Source organism: Narcine bancroftii, chromosome 5 (genome assembly GCF_036971445.1).
Source record: "Narcine bancroftii isolate sNarBan1 chromosome 5, sNarBan1.hap1, whole genome shotgun sequence".
Classification (NCBI taxonomy): Eukaryota; Metazoa; Chordata; class Chondrichthyes; order Torpediniformes; family Narcinidae; genus Narcine; species Narcine bancroftii.
The window spans coordinates 129,511,246-129,528,451 of record NC_091473.1 but is presented as its reverse complement, the minus strand read 5'-3'; the positions used below and the strand labels follow the sequence as shown (position 1 = coordinate 129,528,451).

General features: G+C 40.7%; 1 protein-coding gene across 5 annotated transcripts in view; it reads right to left on the bottom strand.

Annotated features, from left to right (window-relative positions):
* The window catches only part of LOC138763967 (dihydropyrimidine dehydrogenase [NADP(+)]-like), a 1,056,199-nt gene that overhangs the window by 883,664 nt on the left and 155,329 nt on the right, over window positions 1–17,206 (bottom strand). For all 5 annotated transcript variants that reach the window (XR_011357924.1, XM_069939063.1, XM_069939065.1 and 2 more), the window contains exon 2: window positions 10,972–11,082. Coding sequence is in view for 4 of the 5 variants with exons in the window: in XM_069939063.1 (XP_069795164.1) it covers window positions 10,972–11,082 (111 nt within the window). In the remaining variant the exon portion in view is untranslated. The remainder of the gene's footprint in view (window positions 1–10,971; window positions 11,083–17,206) is intronic.

Here is a 17,206-nt window from a genome sequence, read left to right as displayed (position 1 = left end):
TTCAAAATACTGTATGACACTACTGAATAGTTTAATTGTTGACAGTACAGTAGTTTATTGATGTGCTCACATATTACAGTAGACATTTCTGCATCTGCTGCTCTTTAGTTTAAATGACTGCAAGAAAACTCTTTAAAACTCTAATTCCAAAAACATGCACAATAAAAAAAAGTTGGGTGCAAAATAAGAAGAGGAGAAAAGATCACGAATGGGGCAAAGAAGTCGACAAGGCAGTTTCCAGCATTCCTCCGCAACTCTCAGTGACTCCCACCTTAATTATTATAATGCAATGTGCAAATCTGTAGATAGGCTATCAAAGTTATGTTATCAAAGTTAACAGATTCCTTGCAAAATCAAACAGACACACTTCCCCATGACTTCATTTTCCCACTGTGTCCGAAATATTTGGCACTCCCTTGATCTTTTCTGTATTTTCGGTTCTGCAATGTTTAATCAACTGAGGTGACTTTTTTCTTTAACTGAGGTGAATCTTTTTTTTAACTGAGGTAAACATTTTTATAACATTGTTCAAAATGGCAGCATCATCTAGTGTTGAAACTATGAGGTAAAATGTACAAACATTATTGTTGGAGACTATGTTCCATTTTATTTTTAAAATTCACCCTGAGCTATTTAAAAATGGACAATGGGCCACAGTTGGCCCAGGGGCTGTAGTTTGCTCACCTCTGCCCTTATCCTATTTGACTTTCTAAAATGCATTACATGGCAGTTGTCGGGATTAAAATCTGCCTCAAAACTCTAGCTGATATATATCCAACTGTAGCTTTTCACAGCTTTCACTATCCAATGCACAATCTCCCTGCATTCCACAAACTAACTGCATGCTTCTGATATTAACATCCAAATTATTAATATTTCACACAATAGCAAATGCCCTATCACCAAGCTTGCAGTACACTTCAGATCACAGATTTCCAATTAGAAAAGATTCTTTCCATCAACATTTTCTGCCTCTTCTCATTAAGCCAATTTTGGATCGAATTTGTCACCTTGCCATGGAGTCAAAAAAAAGCAAACTGCTGGAGGAGCTCAGCAGGTCTAACAGCATCCATGGAGGGAAATGGACAGTCAACATGATCGATTAAAAGGTGAAGGATGGAGTCCATGTGCCCCATCTTTCCAAACAACACCTCATGTGCTCTAAACTTTTGGTATTCAAGGGAATATCTAGCCCATGACTGCCCATGGTTGGAAAGGAATATCAAGATGACACAGAGAATCTAAAGTCCATGTATTGGGGACTCATTAATGCCTTGTGTAAATGGCAAAAGATGTGCACCATTTCCATAACTACCCGCACAACCATCAGACATCTCTTGTCACATCTGTGGCAGAATCTGAGGGTCCTACATGGTCCTCAACAGTGACTTCTGAACACACAGAACTTGAGTGGAATTAAGTGATTCTCAATCCAATGTGAATGTCTGGGTAAATCAGAAGACATACCACAAGATGGTTACAATAATATGGTACATACACACTCGGACATATTACACACATTTTCACTGTGTTCTCTACTGTTTCTGTTTCCAATATAACTTGAACAATTTGATGCTGCCACCCCCCACCCCTGCAAACTGCCCCCAACACTTTCACTGAAATTCTATACCCCTGGAGCACACTAATCCAATGACTAGACAGCTCCGTGGTCCCAAAATATTTTAAAACTCCAGTCCTTGATCTCCCATTAATTATGCTAATTGCTCTGGAAAGAAATGAACCACTGAGACTGTTTCTATTTTATTATCGCAAATAGTGGTGAAAGGGTTTTGAATTATTTCGAATAACTTAAGTGATTGGATAAATCTCAACAATTTGATCATTCTAATGGGCAGCACAGATGGTATAATGGTTAGCACAATGCCTTTACAGTCCCATCAATCAGGACCGAGATTTGAATCTCATGCTGTTTATAAGGAGTTTGTACTTTCTCCCCATGTCTGCGTGGGTTTTCCCCAGGGGCTCCAGTTTCCTCCCATCATTCAAGACGTACTGGGGGTATAGGTTAATTGGGTGGCATGGACTTGTAGGCCAAAATGGCTTGTTAACGTGATGTATGTTTAATTTTTTTTAATTAAACGTATTAGAAAGCAGAGCCTCAAGATGTCCATTGTCCTGCATCACAATTTTTTAACACCCTTTGACATGTTAGGTGTCGTTACCAGCTCTTTAATCTGGAAGCTTTTCTTATTTTACTGCTTCTGATCCTCTTAATACAATAAAACACATAATTTCACTGACAAAAATTACAATGACCTGTGTCTTGAAACTATGAACATCTAGTACCTCTCCTTCTTTCCTAACTATGGATGTCTAACTGCTGGACACAATGTGCCTTCTAAATTATAAATTTAATAAGCCGCATTATAAATTAAATTTACAACCTGATTTTTCTAACATCTACTTTGCTGCACTGTTCTGAGAGCATAAAGTTCTCCAGTAGAGTACTTTGCACCGGCTGAAGTCATATCAGATAGAAAGAATGTTGCATTTATTGGTGGTCAAACATTTCAGGCTTTGAATATCATTGCAAATGTTCTTCAACTTTAAATTTTATATAAAACACAGTAGAAGCTGATACCGGCCATTTAAAGCCAAATTAACTGACAACCCCATATGTTTTGAAGGGGAGGAGAAAACCAGAGCACCCAGAGGAAACCCACAGATACAGGGAGAATGCAAAAATTCCTTAAAGGCAGCGCCAGATTTGAATCTGGGTGATTGGCGCAGTAATATGGTGGCACTGACCGCTATGCTAACCATGCCACAGTGTCTGTAGGCAGTCTCCTCATCCAACCAACCTTCATTAAATGCCTTCCATCCAATGATAAGATCAAAATTGAGAAGATTCACTGACGATTGCACAATTTTCAGACCTATTTACTAGTTTTCAGCAAAAGAACCCATCCCTGCTTCAATGCAGCAACACTGAGACAGCATTTTGACATTAGCTAAAGACAGCCAAGTCAAAATGATAACAACACAAGTTCCACGACAAACATTCAAGCATTTGCTGCACAACTTAGCAAGGCCCAAACAGGAGTGCCAGAAGTGGTAGTTCAAGGCAGATAGGTATGACTTCAGTCACTATTATGACAATGGCAGGTTAAAAATTGGAGTTACCCAAAGTTTGAACATTACTGGAGGCATGTTGTAGACGGTGAAGAAGGTTTTCAAAGCTTGCAGAGGGATCTGGAGCAGATGGAAAAATGAGCTGAAAAATGGCAGATGGAACTTAATGCAGAAAGTGTGAGGCACTGCATTCGAGAAGGACAAACTGGAAAATGGCTTGTTAAGGTTGGAAAATCACAGTAAATGGTAGGACACTGAGGAGTGCGGTAGGACAGAGAATACAGATACACAATTCCCTGAAGGTGCTGTCATAGGGTGGATAGGGTTGCAAAGAGAGTTTTTGGCATTTTGGCCTTTTACAAATCCAAGTACTGAATACTGGAGTTGGGATGTTATGATAAAGTTGTATAAGACATTTGGTGAGGACAAATTTGGTGTATTGTGGGCAGTTTTGGTCACCCTAACTACAGGAGAGATATCAATAAGAACATTTACTTGGATGGTGTCCAGACTTCAGGAAGTGAGTTACAGGGAAAGGTTAAACAGGTTAGGACTTTATTCCCTGGAGCGTAGAAGAATGAGGGGAGATTCGATAGAGGTAGTTAAAATTATGAGGGAGATAGAGGTTAAATGTAGGTAGTTTTTTTTTTCCAGAGGGTAGGTGAGACACAAACCAGAGGAAATGGGTTAAGGGTAAAAGGAAAAAAAAGTTCAGAGGGAACTTCTTCACACAGAAGTGACAGGAGTGTGGAACGAGCTGTGGGCTGAAGTGATGAATGCAGGTTCAATTTTAACATTTAAGAAGAATTTGGAGAGGTACAAAGATGGAAGTGGTATGAAGGGCAATGGACTTGGTGCAGGTCAGTGGGACTAGGACTAGACTCCTCTAACAAACTAGAAGGGCTAAAGGGCCCTGATTCTGTGCTGTAATGTTCTATCGTTCTATAGTTCATGTCAAAACATGAAACACATTTCCTTTCCAATTCTGCTAACTATTTTGCATTTTGATTTTTTGTGTGTGTGTGTGTGTGTGTGTGTGTGTGTGTGTGTGTGTGTGTGTGTGTGTGTGTGAGAGAGAGAGAGAGAGAGAGAGAGAGAGAGAGAAACAAATATCTGTAGAAACAGTGGTTGAAGTAAAAAAGAAGTGTTGGAGAAGCTCAACAGGTCAAACATTGTCCTTCACGTAGCAAAATAAAGATACATCAAAGTATGAGAAAATGTCACCAAGTGTCCAAACAAAATAGTGGGGTGGGGGAAGGAGGGATGGAAAAAACACAAGAGATAAATGGAGAAAGGTGGGAGGGGACAGCAGCAATGAGGGAGAGGAGGGACAGCTGGGTGGGCAGAAGAAATAGAAAGACAGGAAAACTGTTTTCCACCTCCTGTTTTCCACTAAACCTTTCGAAGCAGGTTTAGTGGAAAACAGTTTTGTCAATGTTAATGCCATCTGGCTGGAGGGTGCCCAGACAGAAAATAAGGTGTTGTTCCTCCAATTTGTGGGTGGTCTGGGTGGGAGAGTGCACAAGGCCATGGACAGTCTTTTAAGTGTAGGAGTGTAACTCGGGATTGAAATGGTTGGCCACTGGGAGGTCGCCGTTGTTGCAAATGGAGCAGAGGTGCTGAAGGAAGCGATCTCCCAATCTGCGACCGGTCTCTCCATCAGTGATGTATCATTCCCTTTGCTACGTAAAGGCCCTTGTTTGACCTGCTGAGGTTCTCCAGCACCTTGTGTTTTTACTAGATAGATAGACACACATATAAATAAACTTGCAGTACTACCTTTTAAGACTAATTTCTAGATGACCTTTGCATCCGTCAAGTTGAGAGAAATCAAGTGGTGTAAACAAAACATAGTGAATAGTCCTATTCCACACTATTCCCTACAGTAGCATGTTGACATTTCTATTCTACATCAGCCTACTTCTGAGTCCAACTAACTGGGCTGTACACAGCTGACTGCAGTTTATTCAACATACAGCCCAAGTTTGAGATTCTTTGCTGAGTCTTTTAAATTCCTATTGAAAATATTGTGTGACTAAATATTATTAAGCTTTTCAGTAGCTTATTTAATTTCAAGCGCAAGTGATATTCTGGTATGGATGACTTTAAATACAGAAGTGACATCTACTGGACTTCCAGGCAGCTCATGTGCATCTTGTTTAGTGGATTGTGATCCGTTCTTGTCTGTGCTATTTTTATCTGTCAAGAATCCATTTAAAACAAATCAGGTTAACGACTGGGTTATAATAGCATAGACTGAAATTTATCATCAACCAGAGCATTAAATGCAGCAACTGTGCAGAATTTAAATCTATTGAGTTTCAAATTTCAATTCCAGTTTAAATGAATAAGATATGCTACATCATCAAATAGGTTTCTACTGTTCTAAGGTTGACTGGCACGTAAAATACATTTGTGGTACAATGTTCATTTGGTGTGAAGCAGAGGGATAAAAGAAAGAAGAAACCTATCAAGGTCATTGTGGTCCAGAGAAACAATGGCCTGGAATTTGCAGTCTGCAGCAAGAAAATCAACCTGCCCTGACATCTTTCTATGGGCTTGTGTATTGGAATTTGTGGTAAATAGAAGCTTCTTTGCCAAACCTCTATAAGGAACCTGCAATATTACAAACAATGGAGTACTTCTCTCATAACCACACAGATTAGGGGGAGGATCAAGCTACACAGAGTATGAAATAAGTAAAACACAAAGGTCTGCGATTGAAGGCTGTAGAAACTCAGCAGGTCAAACTTTATACAGCAAAGATAACTTGAGCCCTTCATCAGGGTATGACAAAAGTCATTAAGCAAGCGAATAAAATAGGGGGGAGTGGGAGGGAAGCAAAGGGAGGAGCAGGTCCCAAAGTAAGGAGATGGATAAGGGAGGGAGGACACACCAGCAAACGGGGTCGAGGGATGGCTCAGTGAATGTAGAGGGAAGGAGGTGGAGAGCTGGAGGAAAGAAAACTAAGGGAAAGGGAAGGGAGGGACAACGGAGAGTAGGCTCGCAGAAACCAGAGAGGTCGATGTTAACGTGGCCCAGCCAGAAAATCAAGTGTTGTTCCTCCAATTTATGGGTGGTCTTTGTGGGATAGTACCTGAGGCCATGGAGAGACTTGTGAGCATGGGAGTGGATCGCAGAATTGAAGAGGTTGGCTGCTGGGAGATCCCTGTCATAGATGTGACAGAGTGAAGGTGCTCAGAGAAGCGATCTCCCAATCTGTACCCAATGGAGTGAAAGCCACAGAGTATGAAGCAGGAATTGCTAATTTAGAAGAGGCAATTCAATGAAAATCTGCAGAAAGAAAATGAATATAACCAAAACACTATTTAATGAGAAGAGGGAAAGAAGTGAAATCAAATGAAACTAAAAAAGGCATGTATATTTTAGTTAAAATCTCTAATAATCAACGTCTGAAAAAAAAGACTCTGCGCTTAAAAGAATTACTTATGCATGGTAAAAATGGTCAACTCCCCTTGATTCTTTTTTAGCAATTAATTTACATCTATGGCCTGTGACAGAATATAGATATTTTTGGGAGATAAATTGGGGAAGGAATTTTTTAGTGTAGGTCACATACAAACACTTTAAAACAGATCTTATTTAAAATACTGGAGCTCTGCTCATGTTAGACATATCGGCCCCAGAACCTTTGCAGAAGCTTTGGAGTGCACCAAAGAGACTTCACTAATGGATTGTTGTTTATAAAAAGGCAACAGATGAAAGAACTTGTTGGAGCTGCATTCTGTCTGGAGTGGAACTTGCTGTTCTAGGTGGGTCATGTGGTTTTCCAAGCAGAGAGAGTCAAACAGGCTTTCTCTCATAGAGAGACAGAGAGAGATTGAGAGAGAGAGACAGAGATCAGTTCTACAGTTTAACAGTCAGCAGCAGCAACTGGGACTAGAACAGGACAAGCTGGCAAGCGTTTGAAAAACCTCATTTGGAAGAAGGGTTGTGAGTGATTAGTTCAGCCTGGTTAAACCCATTGTGATTCATGCAAGAGAGTACTGGCTGTCTAATGTTTCACGTAAAATAGGAGAAACAAAAAGGCACTCTGTGGTGACCTGAAAGAAAGAGGTTATCATCTGGAGAATCCTGAGAGGGCAAGTTTCATCAGCAATATACTGAAGCGGCTGATTAAAAAGGAAGCAGGGTGTCCTGGAACAACAATTCTCTTTCTGCAAACCGACAAGAACCTTCCTGAGCGGTAACCATTTTCCTTTCCAGCACCAAACCCTGGTGAACTTTATAAATGTTAAGTTCTGTGCATAGTATAAGAATTGCCTGCAACCAGTGAACTTGGAGGAATGAGAAGTGAGATTGGACTGCGAATCAAAGAACATTTCTGAACTTGCACACAAATTACGGACCCGTACGCTTAGAATTAGAAGGGGGTTAAGTTAGGTTAGTTAAGTCAATAGAGGTAAGTTAAAGTGTGATTCTGTTTTCATGTTTAAAGGAAATTAAAAGCAACTTTTGTTTAAGTAACCATTTGTCTTGGTTAATATCTATTGCTGCTGTGTTTTGGGGTCCTCTGGGCTCGTAACAGGCCCTTTGCATCAACATCTCAGCCAATGGAAAAAGGTCCATCCTGTTCATCTTTAATTTTAAATCCCTGTAGCTGAACATATTTAAATTTCTTCCCAGTCACCTTTGTTCCAAAGGTAAAACCCCAACCTATGAAGTTCTATCCCTGACAATGATATTGTGCATCTCCTCTGGACCCTCTCCAGTGATGTCATAAATTTCCTGTGATTATTAGCACCGATTATATAGTACTCAAGTTAATGCCCCAATTAGTATTTTATCTCTCTGATTTTATATTCTCTGCATTGTCTCATGAAGACAATCTCATATGCCTTTTTATCACTTTATGTGCCTGTCCTGCCATTTTCAGGTTTATGATGAGCTTTCGAGGGCATTGTAGCACAGCTAAAGGGAAAGCTACTGAAATAAATGCTGTCCACTCCAAGCAAGTAAACCAGTAAGTGGCATTTATTCAAATCACGCGCGTTGCTTTTTAGGGGAGGCTCATGGGAGTGATGTCATAATGCTGTTATGAGGCAGGACCATTCCCCTGGTAATGCGCTCCAGTACCTGGAACTTCTGCGCGGTGGGGGGAAAAGTCCCGGTAGCTGCCTACAGCGATTCGGCCCGCCATGTGCGGGATTGACCTGGCCTGCTACAGGATCTAGGAAAGAATGCTTGCAAACAGAGGGTTTCTGAAATCTACAATACAATGCCTGACAAGTTAATAGAGGCAGAGATTCTCCCAATATTTATGCATCTGGGTGAGCACTTGAATCATCAATGCTTAGTACGATATGAACCCATGGTTACATAATACTATGAATTTAGGAAACTAACTGTTTAGAAATTCACATGTATAATAGCATTGAAAACCATTTCCAGGTTGAATTGTGCTATTCACAAAAAAAAAATCTCCTGGCACTTTGGTGGAAAATTCATCCATGCACCTCATGCATGTCAAGGTGTCTATCTTGGTCTTTTCATACCAGACTGGGGGAAATGAGACAGAATTGCCCCAAGGATGAGCATCATTGAGCACACTTAGACAACCAAATCTTTATAATGCAGTGCTCTAAGTTAAATCACAAATTTACCAATTATCTCTAAGATCTCTCTCCTAGCAACATGGGATGATGATGTTCTAAAAAGGATGGATATCTGGTCAGAATCAATAAAACAGGTGCTCTACAGCAATAAAGGTCAGAACTGTTGAATTGAATTTAAGAAACAAAGGAGCTGTCATGTTACTACTCAAAGTATTCTCTAAGCTATCAATCAGCAGAAAGAATAGGGAAAGCGAAATTGCAGGTGAAAAATGAAAGGGTAACTTTCAGAAACACAAAATTATGAAAAGGCATAGATAAGATAGAAGTAGGGTAGTTGTTTACATTGGTGGAGGAGACCAGAACTAGGGGACACAGCCTCAAGATTCAGGGTAGTAGATTTAGGATATAGATGTGGAGGAACTACTTTTCCCAGAGTGTGGTGAATCAGTGGAATTCATTGCCCATGGAAACAGTGGAAGCTACCTCAGTAAACATACTAAAGACAAGGTTGGATAGATTTTTTACATATTTGGGGAATTAAGGGATATGGGAAAAAAGCAGGTAGGTAGAGATCAGATCAGCCAAGCTTGATGGGTTGGATGGCTTGCTCCTATTTCTTTATGTTGTTATAGGCAAAGCATTAATGATAATGGTTATCCAAGTACAATCTGAAATATTACATATTAAGAGCAAAGAATTTCTGAAGTATGTTTAGCACTTTCTTGATGAGTACGTTCATGCTCAATGACAAAGAATGCATTGCTGGACTTGTATCTGAGGAGAAAAGCAGGAACATTTACAGAGACAGAGGTCAAGATACAGGAACTAAATGAATATTTATCAAAGATAAAAGATCAAAGATAATCGGACATAGAATTTGCAATGACTTGAAATAATGTGGTTTAAACAGAAAAATTTGGCATGAATTTGTTAAGACCAAATCATGTTTAACTAAATTTTTTTTGATGAAGGAAGTTCTGAAAATGTGAGATTCTTGGATTGTCAAATGGTATTCGATAATGAAGTGCAAAATAGACTCATTTTCAAGAATAAATCCATGGATAAAAGGGACCATCTCAGCTTGGAAAGAGAATTGACAAAGTGAGAGGAAATAGAAAGTCAATGCAAAGGAATGATGGGAAGTCTACAGAAGAATTCCCCAAGGATGCAGTGCATGGGAAGCAGTGGAAGCAGATTCAAGTCCAGCATTCAAATGGGAACTAGATCAGCAATTGAGAAGAAAAAGATCACTGGGTTATGGGAGTGGGCGGATTGTGCTGACATAGCTCTGCCATAATCTCTGTGGGGAACATAGATTCATGATTTTATTGTAATGCAATAAAACATAAAATGTAATACTACATGAAATGTCCTTTCAACTACCATAAGGTGGACAAAGTTTCCCTATCAGCAAAAAATTCCCCAGTCCGGCTTATGCCTAGCCCTCCCACAGCCTCTGCGGCCTCACAGCCTTCAGTCCAAACCGTCAGCAACTCAAGCTCCAGATGCAAACCTCTGACACAATCAGAAAGTCTCCAGCACCCTCTCACATTCAATTTCAATATCTGGTACCCCATCAGTCAGACTTGAGCCAATCTCCAGAAGTCCACATTCTGGTGTGAGTCCTTTGACTGCAGTCTTCAGCAGCCTATGTCCTGTGTGTTCCTCACTTTGAGTCACAAACAGCCTGCCGCCTGGGTGTTCCAGCCTCAGAGCCCCTCACTGGCCCACCACCAAGGTCACCATCCAGTTGGGTCATCTCCTACACTTCTCCTTCTCAATTGGGGGTGGAGTGATTTCCCTGTTTTCTGGTGCCCTGCAACACAGACACCGTCACCTTGGGCCACGGGATTTCAAAATAAACCACCATCGACTCCTGTACAGAGATGACAGCAGTCGGACTGCGCAGTTAGATGAGGCGGGGAGTGCGGAGACTTTGCTCCCCACTCTCCGTGAGGTTGGACCAGCAGCAGCGCTGTCGTAAACAGCAGCTCTGGCAACGCCACCACTGTCACGTTATACCTGGAACAATGAGGATGGTTTGTTTTGAAAGCAGTCCAGCCAGTCAGCTTTATTATGCATATAAAAATATGAAATTGTTCTTATAAATACTTTATTTAATATAAAGTAGTAGAACAAGAGCATATTAACAGTGTGTGGTGTCACATTGAAATGATCAATTGGTGCAGTTCTATGATTCGGTGACCCTGTACTGTACATAAACATTGCATTTGAACACATTTATTATTTCAAAAACAATACTGGCTAAAACATAAAATTAACCTTAAGAAGTTTAGCTTACAGGGCAGTTCTTTGCCGCATTCCGTTTCCAATGAGTTTTGTCTCTCTTGGTTGTTGCTGTTGATCGAAGGGAAGCACATGTCTTCACCCGTGGATTTAGCATTAATAAATTCTATTAAGAAAAAAACAAGTATGTTAAGATAGCTTCCTGATTTGCTGACAGTAAGCCTCACAGTATAATTTAACTCTGTTCCTCTAAATTTGCTACCCGTTTCTCATGTCCAAGTCACTGAAATTCAAAGTATTCTACCCGCAAACATGTGTCATGGGTAGAAGGGGAGAAAAATTATAAGGTGTACGGATCAATAAATGAAAGTAAGCTTTTGCCAATGAGGTTTGGTGAGATACAAACCAGAGGGTATGGATTAGGGATGGAAGGGGAAAAGGTTAAGGGGAATGTTCAGGGGAACTTCTTCACACATTTGGCAGCACAACTGTGCAGTTTGTAGAGCAGCTGCTTCAGAACTGCAGCAGCCCAGGTTCACTCTTGTGCTCCCGTACTGACTGTGTGGAGTTTGCATATGCTTCCTATAACCTGATGGGTTTCCTCCAGATGCTCCAGTTATCTCCAACATCCCAATGATATGCTGATCAGTAGGTTGATTGGCCACTGCAAACTGACCCTCGTGAATCAGTGAGTGGTGAATCAGTGAGTGGCTGGTTAAGAGAATCTGGGTAGAATTGGATTCGGTGGGGGGGGGGGTGGTGAAATTATCAGGGGATGGGATTTCAGCTCAAGCCAGCAGATTAATTCAGGTGAACTCACCTTCTTCTACATGACAAGAAAATATGACAGTGTATTATGAAAGTGGAGCATTCCCCCACAGTGTTCATGTGACAGGGATCTTGGTGCTGTTCAGGACAAGGCAGCAGAGTTCTGGATGAGCTCAGGTTTATGGAGGAGGTGGGATGGGAGAACAGCCAGGAGAACATAAAGCCAAATGAAGTAATTTGATTATTTATTCACTCATTCAATCTGCTTATTCAGTGAAACAACTCAGTAATAGGACTTCCTGGCCCACAAGACTGTGGCATCCAAATATACCAATTAACCTACAACCCTCACATGCATTTGGAGGGTGGGAGCAGCTGAGAGGAAACCCACACAGACATGAAGAGAACCTACAAACTTCATACAGAGAGCTGCAGATACGAACCTGGGTTGCGGGGACTGAAAGAGCTCGAACAACCCTTTACACTAACATGGCTGATTGAGGTTGAGCATATAGAATTTTGTAAATAGGGTGCATATGGCAAAAAGTGACATTTATAAATAAGAATAAATCAGACAAATGAACAAAATGTAGCAAATGTTTTGGTGGCCACTTAGTCCAAGTCAGAAAAAGAACCATCAAGTTCATTCCAAATTATCAATACCCACTCATTTGATTGGATCAATATCCTCAGTGCCTGAGTTGGCTCAATACCATTTTTCCAAGTCAGAAGTTTGAGCCCAAGATGAAGGGCTATGTTACTGGAAATTTGGAACCCTCAATTAGACATAAAAGATCCCATGGTATTCTTCTTAGAGAAGCTCCTTCAGTGCTCTGTTTCACGTTTATCCCTCAACCAATATGAGGAACCAGATAATGTGGTCACTAGTTATCTGGTAGTCCTTCTTGGAACATTATTGCATGAAAATGTACTATTTCACCCAACAAATATATCAGTGAATACACTTTTAAAAGATCTTCCATGATTATTGCACACAAGGGCATAGGGGTATTTAGACATAAATAACCATGTTCAGGGGTGGAAAGATATGTATCATCTGATTGTCAAGGTTGAGGTTACAGAGTACCTGGAAGTGCATGACAAGATAGGCCAAAGTCGGTATGGTTTCCTTAAGGGAAAATCTTGCATGACAAACCTACTGCACCTTTTTTTTAGCAAACCACAGCAGGCTAGATAAAGAACATATGGTGGATATTGTACATTAGGATTTTCAAAAGGTTTTTGACAAGGTGCCACACATGAGGCTGCTTAACAAGATGAAAGCCCATGGAATTACAGGAAAGATACTTGCATAGGTAGAACATTGACTAATCGGCAACAAAAGGATTAGAATAATGGAATCCTATTCTGGTTGGCAACAGGGTAACCAGAGGTGTGCCACACAGGAGTCCGTATTGGGGCCACTTCTTCTTACGTTGTATGTTAATGATTTGGATTGTGGAATAAATGATTTTGTGGCTAAGTTAGCATATGATACAAAGATAGATGGAGGGACTGGTAGTACTGAGGCAATGGAGAGTCTGCAGAGAGACTTAGAGAGTTAAGGAGAATGGTCAAAGAAATGGCAAATAAAATAGTATTTGAAAGCATATTGTCATGCACTTTGGTCGAAGGAATTAAAAGGCAGGCTATTATTTGGATGGGAGAAAATTCAAAATTTGGAGTACCAAAGGGACTTAAAAGTCCTCATGCAGGAAACACTAAAGGTTAACCTCCAGGTTGAGTTGGTGATGAAGGCAGCAAATGCAATTTTGGCATTTATATCTAAAGGAATAGGGTATAAAAGCAGGGTGTGATATTCAGAATCAGAATCGAGAATATATTGTCATGAACAAGTCATGAATTTTGGTGTTTTGTGGCAGCATCAGAGTGCAAACATTAATATTATGAATCATCTTTCAACACTAATATATAAAGAAAAACAATAAAATTAAAATAGTAGTGCACAAAAAGTAAGGCAGTGTCTTTGGTTCATTGATTATTCAGGGATCTGATGGCAGTGGAGAAGAAGCTGTCCTTGTGCCATTGAGTCCTTATCTTTAGGCTCCTGAAGAGGGTGTGGCCTGCGTGGTGGGAATTTTTGAGGATAGAGGCTGCTTTTTTTTTAAAACACCACCTCGTAGATGTCCTCGATGGAGCGAAGTCTGGTGCCTGTGATGTCGCAGGCCGAGTTAACAACACTCTGGAGTTTATTCTTGTCCTGAGTTGATGCCTCCATACCAGGCCGTCATGCAACCATCCAAAATGCTCTCCACGGTCCCGCTGTAGAAGTTTTCGAGAGTCTTCGGTGAGGCTTTATAAGGAACTGGTGAGGTCTCATTTGGAGTAAGGGGCATAGTTTTGGGCTCCTTATTTAAGAAAGGATGTGCTAGCATTGGAGAGGGTTCAAAAATTCATTTAAATTATTCCTGGAATGAAACATAGAAATATAGAAGATAGGAGCAGGAGTAGGTCATTCAGCCCTTTGAGCCTGCTCCGCCATTCAATGAGATCATGGCTGATCTTAATGTTCAGTACCCAATCCCCACCTTCTCTCCGTAACCCCTAATTCCCTTATACTGAAGAAATATATCTAATTCCCTCTTAAATACATTTAATGAACCTGCCTCTACTGCCCTCTGTGGCAATGAATTCCACAGAGCCACCACCCTCTGGGTAAAGAAATTCCTCCTCATCTCGGTCCTAAATGGTTTGCCTATTATCCTCGAACCATGGCCTCGGGTTCTGGACTCCTCTACCATTGGAAACATCCCTTCCGCATCCATTCAGTCCAGTCCAGCCAGAATTTTATAGGTCTCTATGAGATCCCCTCTCAATCTTCTAAACTCCAGCGAGTACAATCCCAATTTGCGCAATCTTTCCTCATAAGTCATTCCTGCCATTCCAGGTATCAGCCTGGTGAATCACCTCTGCTCTCCCTCCATTGCAAGAACATCCTTCCTTAGATAAGGTGACCAAAACTGTACACAATACTCCAGGTGGGGTCTCACCAAGGCCCTGTACAGCTGCAGTAAGGTATCCTTATTCCTATACTCAAATCCTCTTGATATGAAGGCCAACATACATTTGCCTTTTTAACTGCCTGCTGTACCTGCATGCTCGCCTTCAGAGACTGGTGTACAAGTACCCCTAGGTCTCTCTGCACTTCCCCATCTCTTAATCTATTGCCATTCAAATAGTAATCTGCCCTCCGGTTTGTATTACCAAAGTGGATAACCTCATATTTATCCACATTGTAGTGCATTTGCCATGTATCTGCCCAGTCCCCCAATTTATGCAAATCACACTGGAGCTTCCTGACCCCCTCTTCAGTGCACACAACCCCTCCTAGCTAAGTGTCGTCTGCAAATTTGGAGATATTACATCCAATCCCCTCATCTAGATCATTAATGTAAATTGTGAACAGCTTGGGTCCCAGTACAGATCCCTGTGGCACCTCACTGGTCACCGCCTGCCACTCAGAAAATGAGCCGTTTATCCCAACTCTCTGTCTTCTACTTGCCAGCCAGTTCTCAATCCACATCAATACCTTGCCCCCAATCCCATGAGCCTTGATTTTGCATGCCAGTCATTTATATGGGACCTTATCGAAGGCCTTTTGGAAGTCCAGGTATACCACATCCACTGGCTCTCCCCCATCTATTTTACCTGTCACCATCTCAAAGAATTCCAATAGATTTGTCAAGCACAATTTACCTTTTGTAAATCCATGTTGACTCTGTCCGATCCCTTCTCTGCTAGTCATATGCTTCGCTATTATATCCTTAATAATGGATTCCATCATTTTCACCACTACTGATGTAAAGCTCACTGGCCTATAATTCCCCGCTTTTTCTCTACCCCCCTTTTTAAATAGTGGGGTAACATTAGCTACCCTCCAATCCATGGGTACTGATTCTGAGTCTATCGAGTTCTGGATAATAATTCTTAAAGCATCTGCTATCTGAATGTCCACTTCCTTAAGTACCCTAGGATGTAGATTATCAGACCCCTAGGATTTATCGGCCTTCAATATATGAAGGGATATACATATGAGAATCATTTGACAGCTCTTGGATGGTACTCCTTGGAGTACAGGAGAATGAGGGGGTACCTCAAAGAAGCATTTTGAATGCTGAAACGCCTGGAAATTATATATGTTTGTTTCCCATGGTAGGAGAGATAAAATCAAGAGAGCAAAACTTCAGGATTGAAGGGTTCCCATTTAAAACAGAGATACAGAGAAATTTCTTTAGCTGGAGCATGGTGAACCTCTTGAATTTGTTATCACAGGCAGCTGTGGAGGATGTCGTTGGATCTATTTAAGGCAGAGATTGATAGGTATCTGAATAGTCAGGGTTCAAGTATTATGAGGAGAAGGCAGGGAGTGGGGCTGAGTGAGAGAATGGATTGGCTCACGAAGGAATGGCAGAGTGGATGAGTGACCTGTATCTGTTCCTAAAAGCTTATGGTCTAATGAGCAGGCAGAACATATTTAGTTTAATTTGGCATTGTGTTTGGCTCAGACATCAAGGGCCAAAGGGCCCTTTTCTGTATGGTAGAGCAAATCCTCAATTAATGTTGTTGAGAAGTTTTTGGAAAGTACTACTTTAAGTGAAATGATGTAAAACAAAACCAATTTTATATCACGGCTTTTTTTCCTCATCAATGCCACAATGAACAGCGTTGAATGAATCGACGTAATTCAAGGTATTGTTCTACATTCAAAGAAGTCCTGATACTTCACTGACAATAATATATATTGCAAAATTTAAAGTGCAACACCCACCACAGTAATTTGAGAGTGAATTTTCTTCAATAGAAAATGCAGTAACATTGTTTTGTTCTTTGCAATCAACTTTTTCCTATCTTCTGCAACACTTCACTAAGTGCTCAACTATAGCAGTCTTGTGAGAATCAAAATTGGTTGAAGGCAAACAATCGACTTTCCCCATCAGAGAAATTGAACAAGAAATGTTAGCATCTTCTATCCTCCTCCTCCTCCACCTTACTGATTTGAGGGTGTCTGTCAGATTTTACACATTCTAGATGAAAGGCACAGGCTCGAAACTTTGGCTGCCTTTACTTCCTATGGATGCTGTGTGGCCTGCTGAGTTTCTCCAGTACTTTTGCGTGCTGCACCAGACCCCAGCATCTGCAGGTTTTCCTTTATACCTCACTAGCAAAGGTTATTGCAGAGCACAATTAAAAATTGACAAGAAAAATATAGAGTAGGTTATTTGTGATATATATATATATATAATATTTTTGATGTATCTGTCTTCTTCCGTTGCATTGGATGGGGTCTGAGTTTATACTGTTTTATCTTGAGAGATACACACACACACACACACACACACACACACACACACACACACGTACATACACGTGAGATTATATTTTCAGTTTTGTTCCCTTTTCTTCATTGTACTGTATTTATAATATTAAAAAAAATAAAGAGAAAGAAAAATGTACAGACAACAAAATAAATCACCGTTTTGATGTAAATTTATAAATGGTGA